The sequence below is a fragment of the Leiobunum rupestre genome, chromosome 8 (assembly GCF_980474605.1).
Source record: "Leiobunum rupestre chromosome 8, qqLeiRupe1.1.hap1, whole genome shotgun sequence".
NCBI classification, from domain to species: Eukaryota; Metazoa; Arthropoda; class Arachnida; order Opiliones; family Sclerosomatidae; genus Leiobunum; species Leiobunum rupestre.
The window spans coordinates 33,532,090-33,549,130 of record NC_143391.1 but is presented as its reverse complement, the minus strand read 5'-3'; the positions used below and the strand labels follow the sequence as shown (position 1 = coordinate 33,549,130).

The 17,041-nt window shown below is 41.0% G+C and overlaps 1 protein-coding gene across 3 annotated transcripts in view; it reads left to right on the top strand.

The window, feature by feature from the left end:
• LOC149933254 (ecdysone receptor-like) overlaps positions 1-17,041 on the top strand; it is a 74,893-nt gene that overhangs the window by 48,095 nt on the left and 9,757 nt on the right. For all 3 annotated transcript variants that reach the window (XR_016473133.1, XM_090157035.1, XM_090157036.1), the window contains exon 3: positions 15,985-16,167. Coding sequence is in view for 2 of the 3 variants with exons in the window: in XM_090157035.1 (XP_090013161.1) it covers positions 15,985-16,167 (183 nt within the window). In the remaining variant the exon portion in view is untranslated. The remainder of the gene's footprint in view (positions 1-15,984; positions 16,168-17,041) is intronic.

Sequence of the window (17,041 nt, the reverse complement as noted above, 5' to 3'; positions counted from 1 at the left end):
GGCAGTATGACGTCATGCCGTACCTTTAGCTATGGCCGCCATGCTGGTAATCTTTTTTTTTTTCAATTAGAAAAAGCGTGGGTGACGTATTACATACGTCATGCTGCCAGGTCCGTATTAATGTTTTGTAGTATGTTTCGAGGGGCTGATCACTCCGCGTAATCGGTGTACAGAGCCGTACCTTTGACTGTACTAATGTGATTACGCGTAATCTTTGAAGTCCCTGCCTTTGGCAGTGCTAATCTAAGCGTAATCCGGTGTACAGATTTTCTAAGAGTGGTTAGCCCATCGATATTTTTACTGTTATAGTCTTAGTCGATAATTCAAAATAACGGTAAAAAACGCCGCCGATCAGTTTAGTAAAATATTTTCGGCGGCGTAATCGTCAGCCATTTTCGGTATGGAGATACAGGCCGGAAGGAAGGCAAGGCTGCCAGATTTCGATAGACTGAAAACGGCCAACTCTCTCAAATGTTTTCGTTTTCTAAACGAAAATTTTGCGGCGTATCTATCGACTAAGACTATTGGACATTTTATATCGATAAAAAGTTAAAACCATTTAAAAACCCTTAAAAAGTAATTTTTGTTTAAATTTTTTATTTTTCCGATTTGCGGAAAATTTTCCGCAATTCGCTAAACTTTTCCGCATTTTGTTTTTCCGGAAAATTAACAACTCTAAATCTAAGTAAGAGACCAGCTTGTATCATATCCGCGTTCGCTAAAATCTCGTACGGATGCCACAGTTTTCGGCGAAACAGAAATGCGAAGGTTTCAAATTCCACCTTCACGCATCTCCCGCATAATTACGCATTCGAATGTCAATGACAAGCCGTCTTGGTTTCCTAGTTTTTAAACAATGACTGAGCGCGAAATTTCTTCCAAATTGCCCTTCCTTTTTTCCAAGGAAGAAGCGGCGGCCATAAAAGTCAAACCGCCTCCGTTTCTAGGAATGGCATTAATACCCTTTTCAGCAATCGGAACGGAAAGCCTTCGCTCACTGATCCTCAAACGTTTAAAACGACCAACAGGTAGAAAATATACTGACGGGAAAAAAATAATAATTTTTTTATTTAATTTCTACGAATACCGGTCTACCTGTTTCGTGCAATATAATACAAGCTTGAAAGAGAAAAATCTTTCCCGATTCGCCACAATGAGCACGAAGGCTCCAAACTATTGCGTCTCGATTTGTAAAAAAAAAGAACCAGAAAGAACAGGGGGGGTTTCCAGAGGGGAGATAGAGAGAAAAAATTGGGATGTCGTAACACTTTTCCCCAAATTTGGCTGCACTGGCGGATGCGCGCGTTTAAAACAGGTGAATAGAACGGCAGTGAAGAGAGAGAATAGATTGGAAGCTAGTGCTCGGGGGGGGGGAAGGGGGTTGGTGGCCCGGCACGCGAGGGAGATGCGGGGAGGGGGGGGGACGAATCCTGATTTCCAGAACCAGTCTCCTACTAAACTTGCTCCACTCTCTTCCCTTGAACTCCTCGGCGACTTTCTGTACTAATCGCCGTGTTAGGTGGGAGCGCCTTCACAGTCTGATGCGAATGAAGGTTAGCTTCGACGCTAGTTTCAGCTAAGGGGGTGCCGCGCCGTCGCCATGTGGGCCAGCTTACTCTTTACTACTTTCTCGGCTTCATCGGGACAATTACGGGGTATTTTTCATTATTTAACGAGTTTTCGATTTAAAAATAGCAAATCCAAATTAGATTTTTCCTCGCATTGTGTTTTTAGGATTGTATTTATTTTCCAGGGGACTTTTATCGCGTTAATTGCTTCGGTTGTTATTTGCATTTCGTTCCTAATTGGGCTCGTCTTGGATTTAATTTTTAATTGCTCATTCCTCCATCCGATTTCGTTGTTTATATTTTCTCTTGTAAATCTAGTTAAGAAAAAAATAATTATTTGGCTTCTTATATTGCCTCGGAATTATAACTGGCTAGTAAGTTGGTGTATGCTTCGTGGTTTTAAGCCCGCGATAGAAAACGCGTAGGGTGGAACTTGTAGTAGTGTAGACGTAGCTTTATCGCGCGCAGACTGTTCACTTTTCACGGCCTTCCAACAATATTTCTCACTCGGACTTAATCTGTAGACCTATTTTTTAATCTTTGAAAAATAATTTAATTATACTAGACTATCTTTTATTACACGTAAATATCTACGCAATTTTTTATTAATTTAAATTTTTGTTAGATAATTATTGTTCTTATATTTATATTATTTTTTTAATAATACAAATTATCCATTAAATGTTTTACTTATTGACTACATCACACAGTGTTGCATAGTCTTGAGCGGCTAACCATTCCTTAAATGATGTACACACGGAACCCCAGAGATCCTATAATTCATATAAAATCCTATATTCTCAAAAATCTCCTAAAATAGGGAGTCGGCAGTGCTACGTCACAGTTTTTTTTTTAAATAATAATACCACAATGGCGACTTAGGCCTAAGGTGGCCTTGGGTATTAGCCTAGCTGATTATTATTATTATTATTATATCCTATATTTTAGCTAAATCCCCAAAAGTCTTACAATTTTGATATTTTGTCCATTTCAAATCCCGCCACTTCTTAAATTTCTAGATTTAGCTATAGGATAAATTAATATACAAATTAATTCTAGTCTTTACTTTTGTTATTGTTAACATGATTAGCTACTAGTATATTTGTGATAAAATGGTTAAATAGTTTATAAGTGAAAATCAAAGATTTATTTAACTAAATATAGATTTTGTTTTTAAGTGCATAAAATTAGTAAATGAAATAGCATATAAAGTCCTATAATTATGAAAAAATAGTATTATATTTTTAGAAATATAATCCTATTTTTCCTATAATTTTTTTTTAAAGATTTTAGTGGGGGCCTGCCGTCAAAGCTACGAGCTCTTACACAGATTACGGGTAGTGGTCAGCCCCTCGCATATTCTATATTCCTCTGTAACATATTTGCTTATTGATAATCAAACAAGCTAGAAACTATTTCGTATTGGAGTAGGTTTTCAACCCATGCCTATCTAGTTGGGTTCAAAATTTTATTATAATTATTTTAAATCCTATTCGTATAAATTCATATTTTTAAAGCAAATAACGCCATTTACGTATTATGACCTCTAAAATTTAAATTCGTTTTAGAAGCCGAAAATTTGACGGTTATTGTCATCTGGGAAACAATAGCGGCGAAATCTGCATCAGCGTCATTATTTCGCTATTCGAAAGCCATTGTATTTAGACGAGAGCCATTTCAGAATGATAATGTTCCATTTAAATCGTAGCTCCTCCGTTTTTCTGCGAATGGTGAAATTAGCCCCGTCACCAAATTTGGCGAAAGTGCACGTACCCGCTGGACCAGTGGGATGGGGGGAAAGCAATTTTTTTTTATAAAAATTAAGAAAGTGCCGGGCAACCAAGTAACCGGGGGGGGGGGGGTGTATTGTATAGAGATATATTTTGAGGATGTTAGCGTAGAGGTATTTCAGGTATGGTGTTATTATATTTGCGTTCGTTGCCGTCGACGGGGAAAGTGACCTTTTCGCGAAGGAAGAAGGGGGGCGAATCATCCAACCGGTTTAAAGCTCCGGGCGTTGTCTGCATTACGACCGTGAAGAACGTCACCTTATCCTCATTGGCCCGCCACAGTTCGTACTACCCCCGCTCTCTCCGCTAACCCCCGCTACCAAGTTGATCTGTCGGTCTCCGTTACACTGGTACCAGTGAAAGTTACGTTCCGCGGGGGATGTCCCGTCGGGGGGTTCCTCGATTGCCGGTTTTTGATCCGGTGGGGGGGGGGGGGACTCTCCGGGGAGGGGGTTGCCGAAACGGAATTGTTGCGCAACCTTTTTCTCCGGCGATGATGGTAGCGCCTGCATAGACGATGGCTTTCCGAGAGACCATGGCGTAGTGTTTTCCAGAACTCGTGTAGGAAAAAGGGTGGGAGGGGGTCCGGCGATAGAATTTTTGGCTGAACGCGTCAGAGGGTAAAGACCCCCGGTAAACGCACCCGGGATAATCACGTGATCAACAAACCCCCCCCCGTTCCCTTCCCGGTTTTTTTGGGTAATAAACCCGCCTAGCTATCTCTCGTGCAGTTACCTTTCCTATAGGTATATAGTTTTAAAAGTTTTCTATCTCATTTTTTTCATCTCTCTCCGGTTTAGGGAATACGCGAAATATAAATGTCAGGGGGGGGTATATTCCTACGAAATGTGAAAAAGGTACCGGGGGGGGGGGTTGGTTGTATGGTTCGTTTTGTTTTTTATTACGGCGGGGGTCAGTAGCGAGAAAAAAATCGGTGTTGGTGATGTGTGATGGTGGCTCGGAAGCGCAGCGGGGTGAACGTCTTTGGCCCATAGACCCGCAGACCTGTTGCGCTTGCCAGTCTTTCCCTTTCGCTTCCGAAAGCTCCTCTCCTCCAATTCTCTTCCCAGTCTGCGCAGAGTCGCGGCCACGCGCACCTGTTTCGCCACCGGAACACTTGGCGAAATATTTTTGGGAGACTCTCGCTTTTCAAATTTGGAACGAGCGCTTTGTCCCCGTGATCGACCCAAATCGCCGCCGTGGACTACATCCTCGCGTCACCTTCGTTAACTACGGACGAACCAAAAGCGCGGCCGCTTTTTCAAGGTTCCGCGAGGAAAGGAAAAACCCCAATTTTAACGAATTAATTAGACCGAGAAAGCCAACAACGAAGAATCGAGAAGAAAAAAGGGAGAAATTTAAAGTTGGTGACCGCGATTCCTAACGAACTCCCTTCGCTGGCGACTTTCGTTATTATTTTTCCGTCGAGGAAAAACTGAGAAAGGAGTACATCGTAAAAGCTTGTATTTAGAGCGTTATCTTTTTCTCGGGGCTGAAAAATAGGCCCTCGTCGCCGTCCAACGAACGCCGTATCGAGGATAGTCGTCAGCCGACGTGGACTACGCGTGGAGAAATAGCGCCCGTCGTATTAATCTCGCCATCGACGAAGAAAATAAACTTGGGAGCTTTTTGGATATGTTTTATTGGCGTTAAAGTAGATACTTTCGATCAATTTTCGTCGGCGTTCGGCATCGATCCGTTGATTCCGTCCAGCGTACGGCGACCCCGAATTCGTCGGGAGGGGATTCGCGATTCCACCCGCTTCCAAGGTCAGCCGTGTCGAAACCTTCTCCTCCGCGCGCCCAAAGTTCAGTGTGCTGCTCCCTTCTACAGCTACGCCGCTTCCCCGCGCGACTCGCGTGCTATACGTGGACTGCTGCCCTTCTCTCTCTCGCTCCCAGTTCTTTGATCGTCTCGCTTTGCGAACGACAGAAGCGGAGCCAAGTTCGCCTCCGTCAGATTCTCTCTTAACTTAAATAAGGCCTCCTTATTTTCGTCCCGTTCGCGATATCGTTTTCTTTTTAACGCTTTCTCGACGAAGAAAACCTGCGCCGTTATTTTGGGAAGACGGAGGGAGTTCTTCAAAGGAGAGACCGACCTTTCGTTTTCATCGTGAACGGCGGGACGCTGAAAAAAACGCGTTATTTCGGATCTGGGTTCCGTCTCTCTCGATCTAAAAAGTGGTAAAGAGTCGATTCCCGCGGGATCCTGCCAGCTTTCTCGATCCACGCCACAGTGCCGGATACCCGAGGAGGCCCACCCGATGACGCTACCCTTGTCATCGAGAATGTGAATTATTGCGCTTCACTTTTATCTACGCTGGAATATTCATCGAAAAGAAATTTAAAAAAAAATGATGCTTGTTTGTTTACAATGAACTAGACTCGCCGGGAAGTCTGAAATCGAATCCAAGTCGAGAACCGCTTAACTTTATTTATATTTATTGTTGTCAATTTTTGAAACGATGGATCCCGTCGTATTGTTATGGTTGAGCCGTACCAGGGCCATGGAAGCGAAGGACCCCGAACACCGTCCGAAGCCCATTCAAGTACCGGTGAGGTTGGGGCTGCCCTTGGCTAAGAAGAGTCGCGTCCGGGCCGCCAATGGGCAGAAACTGTCCCGTTGCGGGTCGTCGGGGTCGTCCACGCCCTCCATCCCCATCTCGAGGAAGAGGGCCCTGCCCGGAATCGAGAGTTCGCCGGAAGTGTCGTCGTCCAGCTTCAACCAGGCCGAGGAAAGCGAAGAGGATGACGACTCGTCCACGTCGCCCGGGAAGTCGCCGTCCAGGGTCCACCAGACCGCCAACTTGACCAACGGAATTAGCCCCGTTCCCAGTTTGACACCGTCGGACATCGGCGAAGTCGATTTGGATTTCTGGGACCTGGATATCAACGAGAACTCGTCCGCTACATGTAGGAATCTTTCTTCTTAATTATTTGTCGAGGTTGAAAGGGCTTTGAGGGATCGGATTCATTCGGGGCTGATATTGGAGATCTCTCGGGGGAAGGTCTGCGAATTGAGCCAGTAATAAGGCAATGTATTTACTCGCGACTCGATCCAGACGTATTTGTAAGGAATCTCCTCCGGGAGACTAGCGTCTTATACTTATACCGCTGAGATTGCGTTACGTTTCTCAGTTTTCTTCGCTTTTCGGACTTATTCGTGGCGGTACTCGACTAGTTATATAACACGTGTTTCACATTTATTCACAGCGCTTTGCGTAATAGATTTGCACGAGGTTCAAAGAGTGGGTTTATGGCTAATTTTCATTGATTCGATAAAGTATTCGACGAAGAAAACGCTTCGGAGTCATCTATGGGGCGAAGTTGTAAGCTCTTTTACTGGTGGGCTTTGGTTTTTACCGTGAAACAAAACCTTATGATTTTAGGCTGGAAGGTGGCGCTGTCTGATGACATTTATCCACATTATGGTACAATAGTTATAAAACGCGAGGTGGTAGTCACTCGTAAATATTTTTACACCTTATTACTGATTTTCGTAAAACAATCGAGGATTACAATTTTTCGGTGATTTCCGGTGATTATTTTAAGCGAATTCCCGTGATTACCTAGGATTTGTACACCTGGATTACTTAAGTGAATACCCCCTCGATTAAACGTTAGTTTTTTCTAAGTTAAAATAATAAAGGTACAACGCGACGTCCACAAGCAAAAAGCACGTATATTTTGGGGGACATTTTGAAAAACATTGATTTCAATATTTTAGAGAAAGGTTTTGCTGCAATATTTGTGATAAGACTGCGTAGAATTTAAAATGACTCTTTAAATGAAGAACCACGTTATTTTTGTTTCCAAGCGACGCGCTTCTGGCATTTATACGTGTATACTATAATTAGAAAGATTCTTCTCGTATGAGATGTTAGCTCGCGAAAATTTAATTTCCTTCCCAAGATTTCCCTTTTCGAAGCAAACTTTTCCCCACTTTTGCAAATGAGTGGTATACGTAACGTTTGGACAAATTATATTAAGTATATACACTTTTATATACAGGGTTGTTTCAAAAGGTTATGCTATTTTTTAAGCAGTTGTAGGGGGTGAGTTGAGAATTACGATTGTTTTTTCCCATTTTCCTACGATGAGTCAAAAGAGTGCCAGAGAGCTTCAAAGTGTGGCCTACTAGCCCCTGGAAGTAGGCTGCAACAAGTGCAAAACCAAGCAGCGGGGAAACGCGAACATTTAAGGTTTAGGTTCGTATGATAGGTAAAAAAGGGCTTTGTAAACAAATCGAGGTAACCAGCGTAAAAAAAGTAAACTTAAACAGTATTTAAAGTCCCTGCTGCTTTGTTTTGCGCTTGTTGCAGCCTACTTCCAGGGGCTAGTAGGCCACACTTTGAAGCTCTCTATCGCGCTTTTAACTCGTCGTAGGAAAATGGGGAAAAACAGGCATACTTCTCAACTCACCCCCTACAACTCCGTAAAATATTTCCATAACCTTTTGAAACACCCTGTATAATTACAACTTTGCTAAATATTTTAATATATTATTTAAAAAACGTCAAATTTCTTTTATTTGAAATTCAATATTTAAAAAATAATTAACGCTGACTTATAAAAAAATGTTTAGCCGCTACCTGTACCTTGTCTAAAAAATTTCTAATTTAAGTAAGCTAATTTAATTACACACAGGTAGGGCGTTATCACGGGGGGGGGGGGGGGTACCCAAATATCTCAACGTTTAAGTTTCTCAGTCATGAAAATCGTGCGATTTCGTCTTTGCCACTCTCTTGCGTAAATAACATTTTTCTTCGCGCACACTATCTCGGGCGCATGCGCAGTCGACGCCAGAGGTCACGGTCCGCTAAATTTCGGACTTTTATACTTGGAAGAGAGTTTATTTTTACGGTCTAGGCGAAGGTTGAAGAAAAAAGAATGAGCCATTGTTCCCCAAACCATCTTTCAGCCCCCTCCAACTTTTTCGTTTGTTCTGGCGTCTCTCGTGGCGGCACAGGTTCAAGTCCGGCGCGTTTTAGACCACCTATCTTTAAATTCCAAAGGCCCACTATTAAACTAGTCGCTTCGTCGCAACTCCGGAACGTTGACTGACGGCTCTTTCCAATTCGTACAATCGCGCCACGTTCCGCGCCTGTTAGTTGACTTCGGCTTCGACCGTGACGCGGTATTAGCTTCCTCGCTATCTCAAGATTAAGTGTCGGGACTCCATTTCAGCGGAGTCGTTGGGAGGTGTATATACAAGTTTTTACCATTGTCAAGTTATCTTGACGGAAAATTTCTTCTAGGTAGCTTTCTAGAAGCCTTAACGTCGGGTTTTTTCCCCTCTTTAACAGTTATTCGTACCTCATTCTTCATCGCGCTGACTTATTAACAAAACCAGGTATATCGACTTAGGCGTATTTCCTTTTTCCTCGAAATAGTATTTCGATCTTTAATTTAAAAATATAAAAATAGTTCTGATATAGTTTTAAACAGGGTTCGTACACGACCTGGAAAACCTGGAATAGTCGGGGGATTTGAAAATGTTTCCAAAGGTCAGGGAATTTGAAAATGTTTCCAAAAGGTCAGGGAATTTGAAAATGTTTCCAAAAGGTCAGGGAATTTGAAAATGTTTCCAAAAGGTCAGGGAATTTGAAAATGTTTCCAAAAGTTACCTCAAACCATTCATTTATTCTACAAAAATGGTCAGGGAAAAGTTGCCAATTTGGTCAGGGAAAACCTGGAAATGTCAGGGAATTGAATTCCGGAAATTTTGTACGAACCCTGTTAAAATTTAATATTTTTTTTCAAATTGGAGTTTTTAAGATTTTTGTTAAATTTTATTTTTAATATACCTTTTCTTGAATTTTAATATTTTTTAAGATACCTGGTTTTGGAATGAAGGTAGCGATCGGTGGATGAATTTTTTTGAGCTGGAATCTTTAAAGAGGAGGGGGGTTTATCCCGTTCACCTTGGATATACTTAATTTTTATCGTTTATGAAAGTATGCCTTAGTACCTCTTCAATATCGCGTAATATTATTTTCTTTGTATCACATTTTTTTTTAAATCCTTCTCTGAGTGTGATGTTGGACCCAGCTAAGGGCGTTAAGAGGGGGGGTTATAGACGGACGGTGTTTTCCTTGGTCCCATTCCACTCTGTGATTTTTTCCTCTTTTGAACTTGACCCATTCACACGACGCCGGCCCCAGAGATGATGATGCGGAGAAGTTGGAGAAAAAATTGCCGATCCCTCGGACCATCTCCGTTCATTTTTCCCAGACTTTTTCCGCAACCGAGGGGGGGGGGGGGGGGGGGAGGCCCTACTTTCTTGTTTTCTTTTCAAGCGCCGCAATATTTTCAAAGCAGAGGGGGCTAACTATAAGGCCTCATCATTCTTTAGCGGCTTAAGGAAAGCTTGTTAATTTACTGATTTCCCAACCGATGCCAACATATGAAATATTTGTTTTGAATATATTGTATTATTAGAAATAGTTTTGTTAATTTTCCGGAAAAATAAGATGCGGAAAAATTTCCATAAAATTTTCAGCAAATCGGAAAAATAAAAAATTGAAACCTAAATTACTTTTTAAGGGTTTTTAATTTTTTTTAAAACTTTTTATCGATATAAAATGTCTAATATCAGTAAACACACTACAAAACATAGTGTTACATTGTTAATCGGTTTAAACTAGTCTAGAGGTTTAGTTTTACTTTCAGATTCGAAAAAATAGGTGAAAATGCCGCTTTAATTAAATTTCTAAACAATGTATTAGACTAATCATGGAATGAAAACTTGTTTTTTATTTTTTTTCGGAAAATTTTCAAAAAAAAAAGACCTAATTTTCCGAGCGGGAAATTTTCCGACTTACAACACTAGTTAGAAACATAATTTATTCTAAATAATTCGGGGTAGCATTTATATTTTAATTTTATATTCAACACGGAACTTCAATCTGGCGCCATCTACCGCTGTTTCTCGAAAGCGGGTCTTAAGTTGCGCAGAAACGGATAAAGGAAATGAAATACTAAGAGTTTTTTTTTTTCCATAGTAGATGGCGCGCCATTCTTAAAGCTTCCGCGGACAATATTTACCAAGTACTTTGTTTGGGTGTTTGAAAATAAAGTTATTGTCAGTCGAATTATACAACGTTAAGTATTTAACGTGTATTTTCCAATTAAATATTTTATAGTTAAAATAATTTCAAGCCTTAGTACCGGAAATAAGGCTGTTAAAATGGAAATCTCTTTTTACTCAAACTTTAAATGAATAATATTACTTTTCGAAATGGAAAAATTTACAAGCTCAAAATCGAGGTAGTTTTTTGTACGTGAGATAAACGCGAATGACCGTCGGCGTAAATAAATAATCGTTCTTGTTGGCATAATATTTCTTACCGGTAATCGCGGTACATCATAACATCGTAGAAGTAGGGTGGGGTCCGTCCCCGTAACACGGAAAGTGAGGGGAAAAACGGGGGAGGGGATGAATCCCCCGAAATAAAAAGGAAAGCCGATTCGTTCCCACGTCTATTCCCCCTCCCGTGATGGTCCTCTTCCCCTCCAGTGGAGAAATTCCTCCACTGGTGCAGGAAGTAGAACTTTTTCACGTGTGTTGCGGGCTAACACGCGCATTCATCCTGATGATTTCAATCCCCCCCCCCCTCTCTCTCTCTGGGTCGCCTCTCTTTGCGGCCCAAAAAAGTAGTTCCTCTAAAGGACAGCAGGTGGCGTAGAAAACGGCGCCCCTCCGCTGTTCCCTTCCTTTCACGTGGCTTCCATAATAGGCGTTTTTGCCGGAATTTTGAGGAACCTTTTGTGTCGTCCCTCCCCGGTTCGCGCGTCCCCCTCTCGGGTCCGTACGCTATGAATAGCATCGCTCCCTACTCCTCCCAGAGTTTCGCGGCTTTTGTAGGCCAGGCTTTTTTAAATCGACTATTTCGCGGCGCTACCATCGCGAACCTAACTGGCCAAGGCCATCTGCAATTTCCGCTTCTTTAATTCTCAACGCTAAGCCTCGGTCTTTCGCATCCCCCCACTCCCGGGTCTCCTTACGAGAATTAAACTTATGAGTGAAATGTGAATGCCATATTTTGTTCTTCGACATCAAGCTCCCACTCTGTTAGTGTTGCTCAGACACGGGCCAGACTTTCACTAGGAATTATTAGCGAAGAATTTCATCTCTGCCAAGGCTTGGCAAGCGAACTTTGTAGAAGATTGAGAGCGCGACGCGAAAAAATTATTCCCGTCTCGTACGAGAGCCGTAAAAAATATATATACGTAAGACCCCCAAAGTGTATAACGTTTTTTTCGCGAAGTGGTAATTACTAGGTCTAATTGAACTAAATGTCTTTTAGTACATAGCTGGCTCAGTTAGGGTTGTTTTCTTCTTCTGGGATGTTGAAATGATAATGGACGTCTTTTTAATAACAGTATAAAAGTAGTTTTTAAATTGCGTTAAGCGGGCCTTAATCATGCTTTTGACCCGCATAGTTCAGGCACCATGCAGTTTGTGTTTTTATCAGCTAAACAGATAGATAATAGTGTTACCCCTATATTTAGAATGCCTTTTTTTCATACTTAAGTACCAGCGAAGTTATGCAAATTAATTATTTCTTTTGAGATTATTTTTGAGGTCAATCCATTACGTTACTAATTAAGAATTGTTTAAAATAGAAAAACTCTTAATATTATAGTACGATCCCTGGTAGTAGGCTTCTTCCTTAAGTATCAGATTAGCTTTTCCATCTGTTATGGCAAATCTGTCAACAGTGGTACGCCGGGGAGATAACAAATCATAACACCGCAGACCACATAGGGGGAAAGGGTTACGTAATTTTTGTAGCGTCTCGCGGAAGAACAACGATTCTTTTGATACCGACAGGCTTAGTCACTGTCTGTTTGGTACCGAAACGAAAATCTAACCTCTTCTCCGCATCACTCCCCGTTTGCGGTCTTATATTTTTTCAATCTCTTCGGTTAGGACCCGTTCCCATTCGATCAATTACCCAATAATTATCTTTGATATTTTTAGTCCTGGTTAGAGTTGGTGTGGAAAACAAATCGTGTAAATAAAGCACATGCGTACTAACATAAGTCTATAATATTGTTCGAAACTTTTGTCACTTTGGGGAATATTTTATTCCTCCTAGCGAGGCGCTGTCAAAGGCTACATGTGACGCGTTAGTAAGCTGACGCAAAACTGTGACGAAGCCCATAATGCATTCCGTCTTGTGAATAGCTCTCGGTAAAACATTTGAATTTTTGAATAGGAAGTGTCACACTTATGTTACTATAATATACACTTACGGTACTACTAATAAATATATATCACACGTATATATATATATATATATATATATATAGACACACGTTTCCAGAATAATATATACAAGTACACATACAGCAATACATTTACGGACATACATGAACATAATTTGCAGTCCCCTCAAGTGAACAGAGATTTTATAAACTCGATGGCAAGAAACAGGGGGAAAAAAGGGGGAAGCTTATAGAGCTTTTTTTTCTTCAATTTCTTGGTCCTTCACCTGCCGCTGTTTTGCGTAACGATCGGGGATTTTTTTCGCGTCCTATCCCGAATATATATATATATCCCAGAGGCCCCCTTTCTAGCAGCTCCCCCTTTTTTCCTCTCGTTCTCCGCTCAGAAAAATCTCCCCACCCCTACGGGCAGGTCTTACCCTGTTCCTCTCTATCTCCCCCCCCCCCCCTTGACGAATATCTCTTCACCTGCTCAAGGTCATCATCAACGCTTTTCCATCGTTCGTTTCGCTGGCTCCATCTGGCGGCGGAGAAAAGCTTTCTTTTTAGGTTTTTGTTTTGGTTGGCGACGCGGTAAATAAACAGGGCGATGATGAATATTATCGCGCGGAATGTAAAGTGGTTCGTTCGCTTACAGGGCTGCCACAGGTCAGGGAATTTTAAACTAAAATTCTCGTGGCCACCCTGGTTTAGGTTTATTAACGTCTTTTTTTTGTGAAATAAAAATGTGGAATTCATCGAATTTGAAATGAAGTTTGTGATCGCGATACTAACACTTGGACAAACAACTTTATTTAGAGCTATTTGCACGCCCAAAATCAATTTTAAAAACGTCAATTTACTGTGGAATTTATATAAAATTCTTTTCGGTAGTACTATCCTGTATTACAGGGAACTAACACTCCGTAGCTTTGGCTGTGGTCGCCATGTTGGGTAGATTTTTTTCAATAGGAAATAGCATGGTAGACGTAGAACTGTTAGTTCCCTATAGTATTATAATCGTTAAATAGGCGAATTATTTATTACGTTTATGCTAAAAATCATGAAATTACGGAGAACACAGAATAGTCTTAGTCGATAGCTACGCCGCATTTGAGATACTTGGCCGTTTTCGGTCTATCGAAATCTGGCAGCCTTGCCTGCCTTCCGGCCTGTATCTCCATACCGAAAATATTTTACTAAACTGATCGGCGCCGTTTTTGACCGTTATTTTGAATTATCGACTAAGACTCATCTTCATAATTAAAGGAACTAAATGAAAGCATTGTCTGCTAGTACCCGTTGCGGTTTACTTTAACGTCACTAACGCCAGTCAGCCCTAGCTTGATAAGCCTGGTGGCAGAAATGTTAAATTCCTTGATTTTATAGAGTTCTGATACGCATTTATGGAAAATAAATAATCGTAAACGCGGCGACTTTGACCCACAGTTTTTGTTTTCCGAGTGGAGATTATGTTCTGATATAGCCGAAAGTACTTTTGATGATAAAATACATTTTCGATGTGAAATAAAGTGCAATTTCGTGGTGGGATTTCGAAGGTTAATAACCTTTTTCCCCCCAGTATGATTAACCTTTAGAATATCAAACTCGTCGGGTTTTCAACCACGCGCGACAACAACAGCGCGAGAATATCGATGTCATTTGTCATCGCGCGAACTGTAAATATTCGTACACAACGATCTAGATAGAGGCGTCTTCACCCTTCGAAAACACCTGTTTCGCCGCAAAAGCTCCCCCCAAAACAAACAGTAAAGCAAAATGAAGGATTCTTGTCAATGTCGAAATGAAATTTGCTTTTGTTATTCTGGAAATTTCGACGAGTTAAGCTTAATTCCCACTTGGCGCGAAATTTAGTTTTCGCGGGTTGAATTGACGCTTGCGAATAAAATTTACTAAACAGCAAAGCTACGGCGAAAATTAAATTCAACGCGAAACTACCGAAAATTCGCCAAGTGGGAACTAGGCTGAAGACAGTAAGCTGGTCCTTTTTTTTTGTAGAAAAAAATTACTTTCTAGGACAGCGTTATCCAATATTACGTATTTTGTTTTTCAGAAAAGATTAGGTTCGTTATCAAGCCGCGAGAGATTCGGTAGGTTGCCAGATAAACCCGCCCGGTTCCATATTCCAATGGACGATAAGCGGAAAGTTCAGAACTTTCTAATCTTTCATTTTTAGACCTCCTTGGTTTTAGTCAAAAGATATTTAAATTGAATCGCTATCTTTTGTCTTATCTGAGCCTACTTTTTCTGACCCTTTTTTTAGCTTGAAATGCGTTCATTTTCCCATTTTTTGTTGTTTGTAAACATATAAAGGCAGCTTTTTATTTTGATATTTAATAAAATATTTCATATTGTTTTTGGGCCCAAAGGCTTAGTATTTTAAACTAGCGGCTATCGTTAAAAGACTTAATACCAACTTAGATAATACCGCCTGTGGTGTATGCGGGGTTTCGGGTTACCAAGTATAGTGACGTTGTTTGCAACTTATGTTTGGTTCCCTCGCTTCATGATCGATGTCTGGAACCGCGAAACCTTAGTTCTATAGAACGGAGGAGAGCGTGAAAGTGCTAGTTGAAGTTTGTTTGAATAAACGCTTGAACAAATTTCTTAATTTGCGACGTATACAAATGACACACTACGGGACTTCAATTACTTATCAAGAATGTATTTATACTTAGGGAGAATGAATATGTTGACGATTTCGTTTCTTCTAAACCACTTCGTGGTTGGTCAAAGTGAATTAGGGTCCTTAAAACTAGGAGCAACAAACACAGCACCCAACACAAGGAGATTTGGTTTCAAACATGGCCTTTATTGGCGTCGAAATAGTACAAAGTAAATAACAGAGTTAATTACGTTTACAGTAACCAGTGCGAATGAACGTAAACAATTGAAAAGATTGAGTACGCGGTTAAACCCAACACAAGGAGAACGCAACCCGCCAAAAGTCTTGCATTTTCTTGCGTACAGTTTTCATTGGTTAGACGCTTTAACACCTGCTGCCGTCGGAAGGGGAAAATTAGGATATTGTCTTCCCCCTTTCCGTTTAACGTTCAGCGTAAAGGCTCGTCCAATGAAATTTGTACACAACACTGGGTTAGCGTGTTTTTAAGGCTAGCTGCGTTCTCCTTGTGTGTGTTGCTCCTAGATGGCAGCGACCGATGGCGGCCGATTTTTCGGAGGCCACGTGCCGGAAGTAGGTAAACGCCTCGATACAAAACCGTCAATCGGAAAGCTCCTAGCTGGCATGAACTAGACCATGGTGACCGCGGATCATTATTTCTAATTTCAATAAATCTTATCTTGTCAAGTTGTCATCGCTTTTCTCTAGGCATATTGAGAACTGTTTCTATTATTAACTTCTAATGACAAACTATTTTTGAATTTAAATAGGTAAAGATGACATGAGTCCTCTAAGTAGTGGAAGCGTCAATGGCTGTTTCAACATCGACAGCTTCGGCGATCCCAAGAAGAAGAAAGGTCCAGCACCCAGGCAGCAGGAGGAGTTGTGCCTAGTCTGCGGCGACCGAGCTTCGGGATACCACTACAATGCGCTCACGTGTGAAGGCTGCAAAGGTGGGTGTCGAAATCACTAACTAACGTAATACTCTAATCTTTACTCACTTCCAAGTTTATTATTTCGCGTACCCCTTTTCTAATTGAGTTAGATCGATTCGCAAATGGCTTACGGGGAAACAAATATTTAGAGCAAAGCCCTTAGAGGCTCGATTTTAATAATCTTATGTAAAGATGGTGCTAATTTAAAGTTTGTCGAGAAAGCAACACATTCTAACACATTTTAAAGGCCGACTAATGTATTTTCGGTTTACTCTGTCTTTGACAGGAAGTAGGCTGACTGCAAGACACATGTGCTATGCAGTCAGCCTACTCCCAGTTAAAGTTTGAGTAAACCGAAAATTCATGTAGTCGGCCTTTAAGCTGTTTTACGCAAAAACTATCAAAAATAAATTCAGCAAACATTTTGCATCAAAAGCAACACGAAAAAATTAATATTTTTCGCAGTTTATCGATAATTTAATCGATTCAGACCATTGGCGCCATCTGGTAAGATTACGGGTATTTAAAAATAGGCATTTAATGGCGCCACCCCTTTGATGTTATCTCTTGGGGTACAGAAATTGTATCGTCCTATCGCAGAACGAGAGTTATATGAGTGGTCTCGTAGAAGAATGGAAATTTATACGTTTTATTTCAAAGTTAGAAATCCCCAAAGCAGTTTCTTCATCCCAAGCTCATTCTTTAGATAAAATTCCGCGCCAATTGCTAAATTCTTAGAATAAAACATAACCGTTCGTGACCGGATTTCTAAGTTAACCATGGCGAGAGATATGTTAATCCGGATTTTATATAAAAAAATCCCACCATAAACTGTCTGCCAAATAATTCTTCTAAGAAAGGTGGCGTGTATGACATCGTATTTTATGTCAAG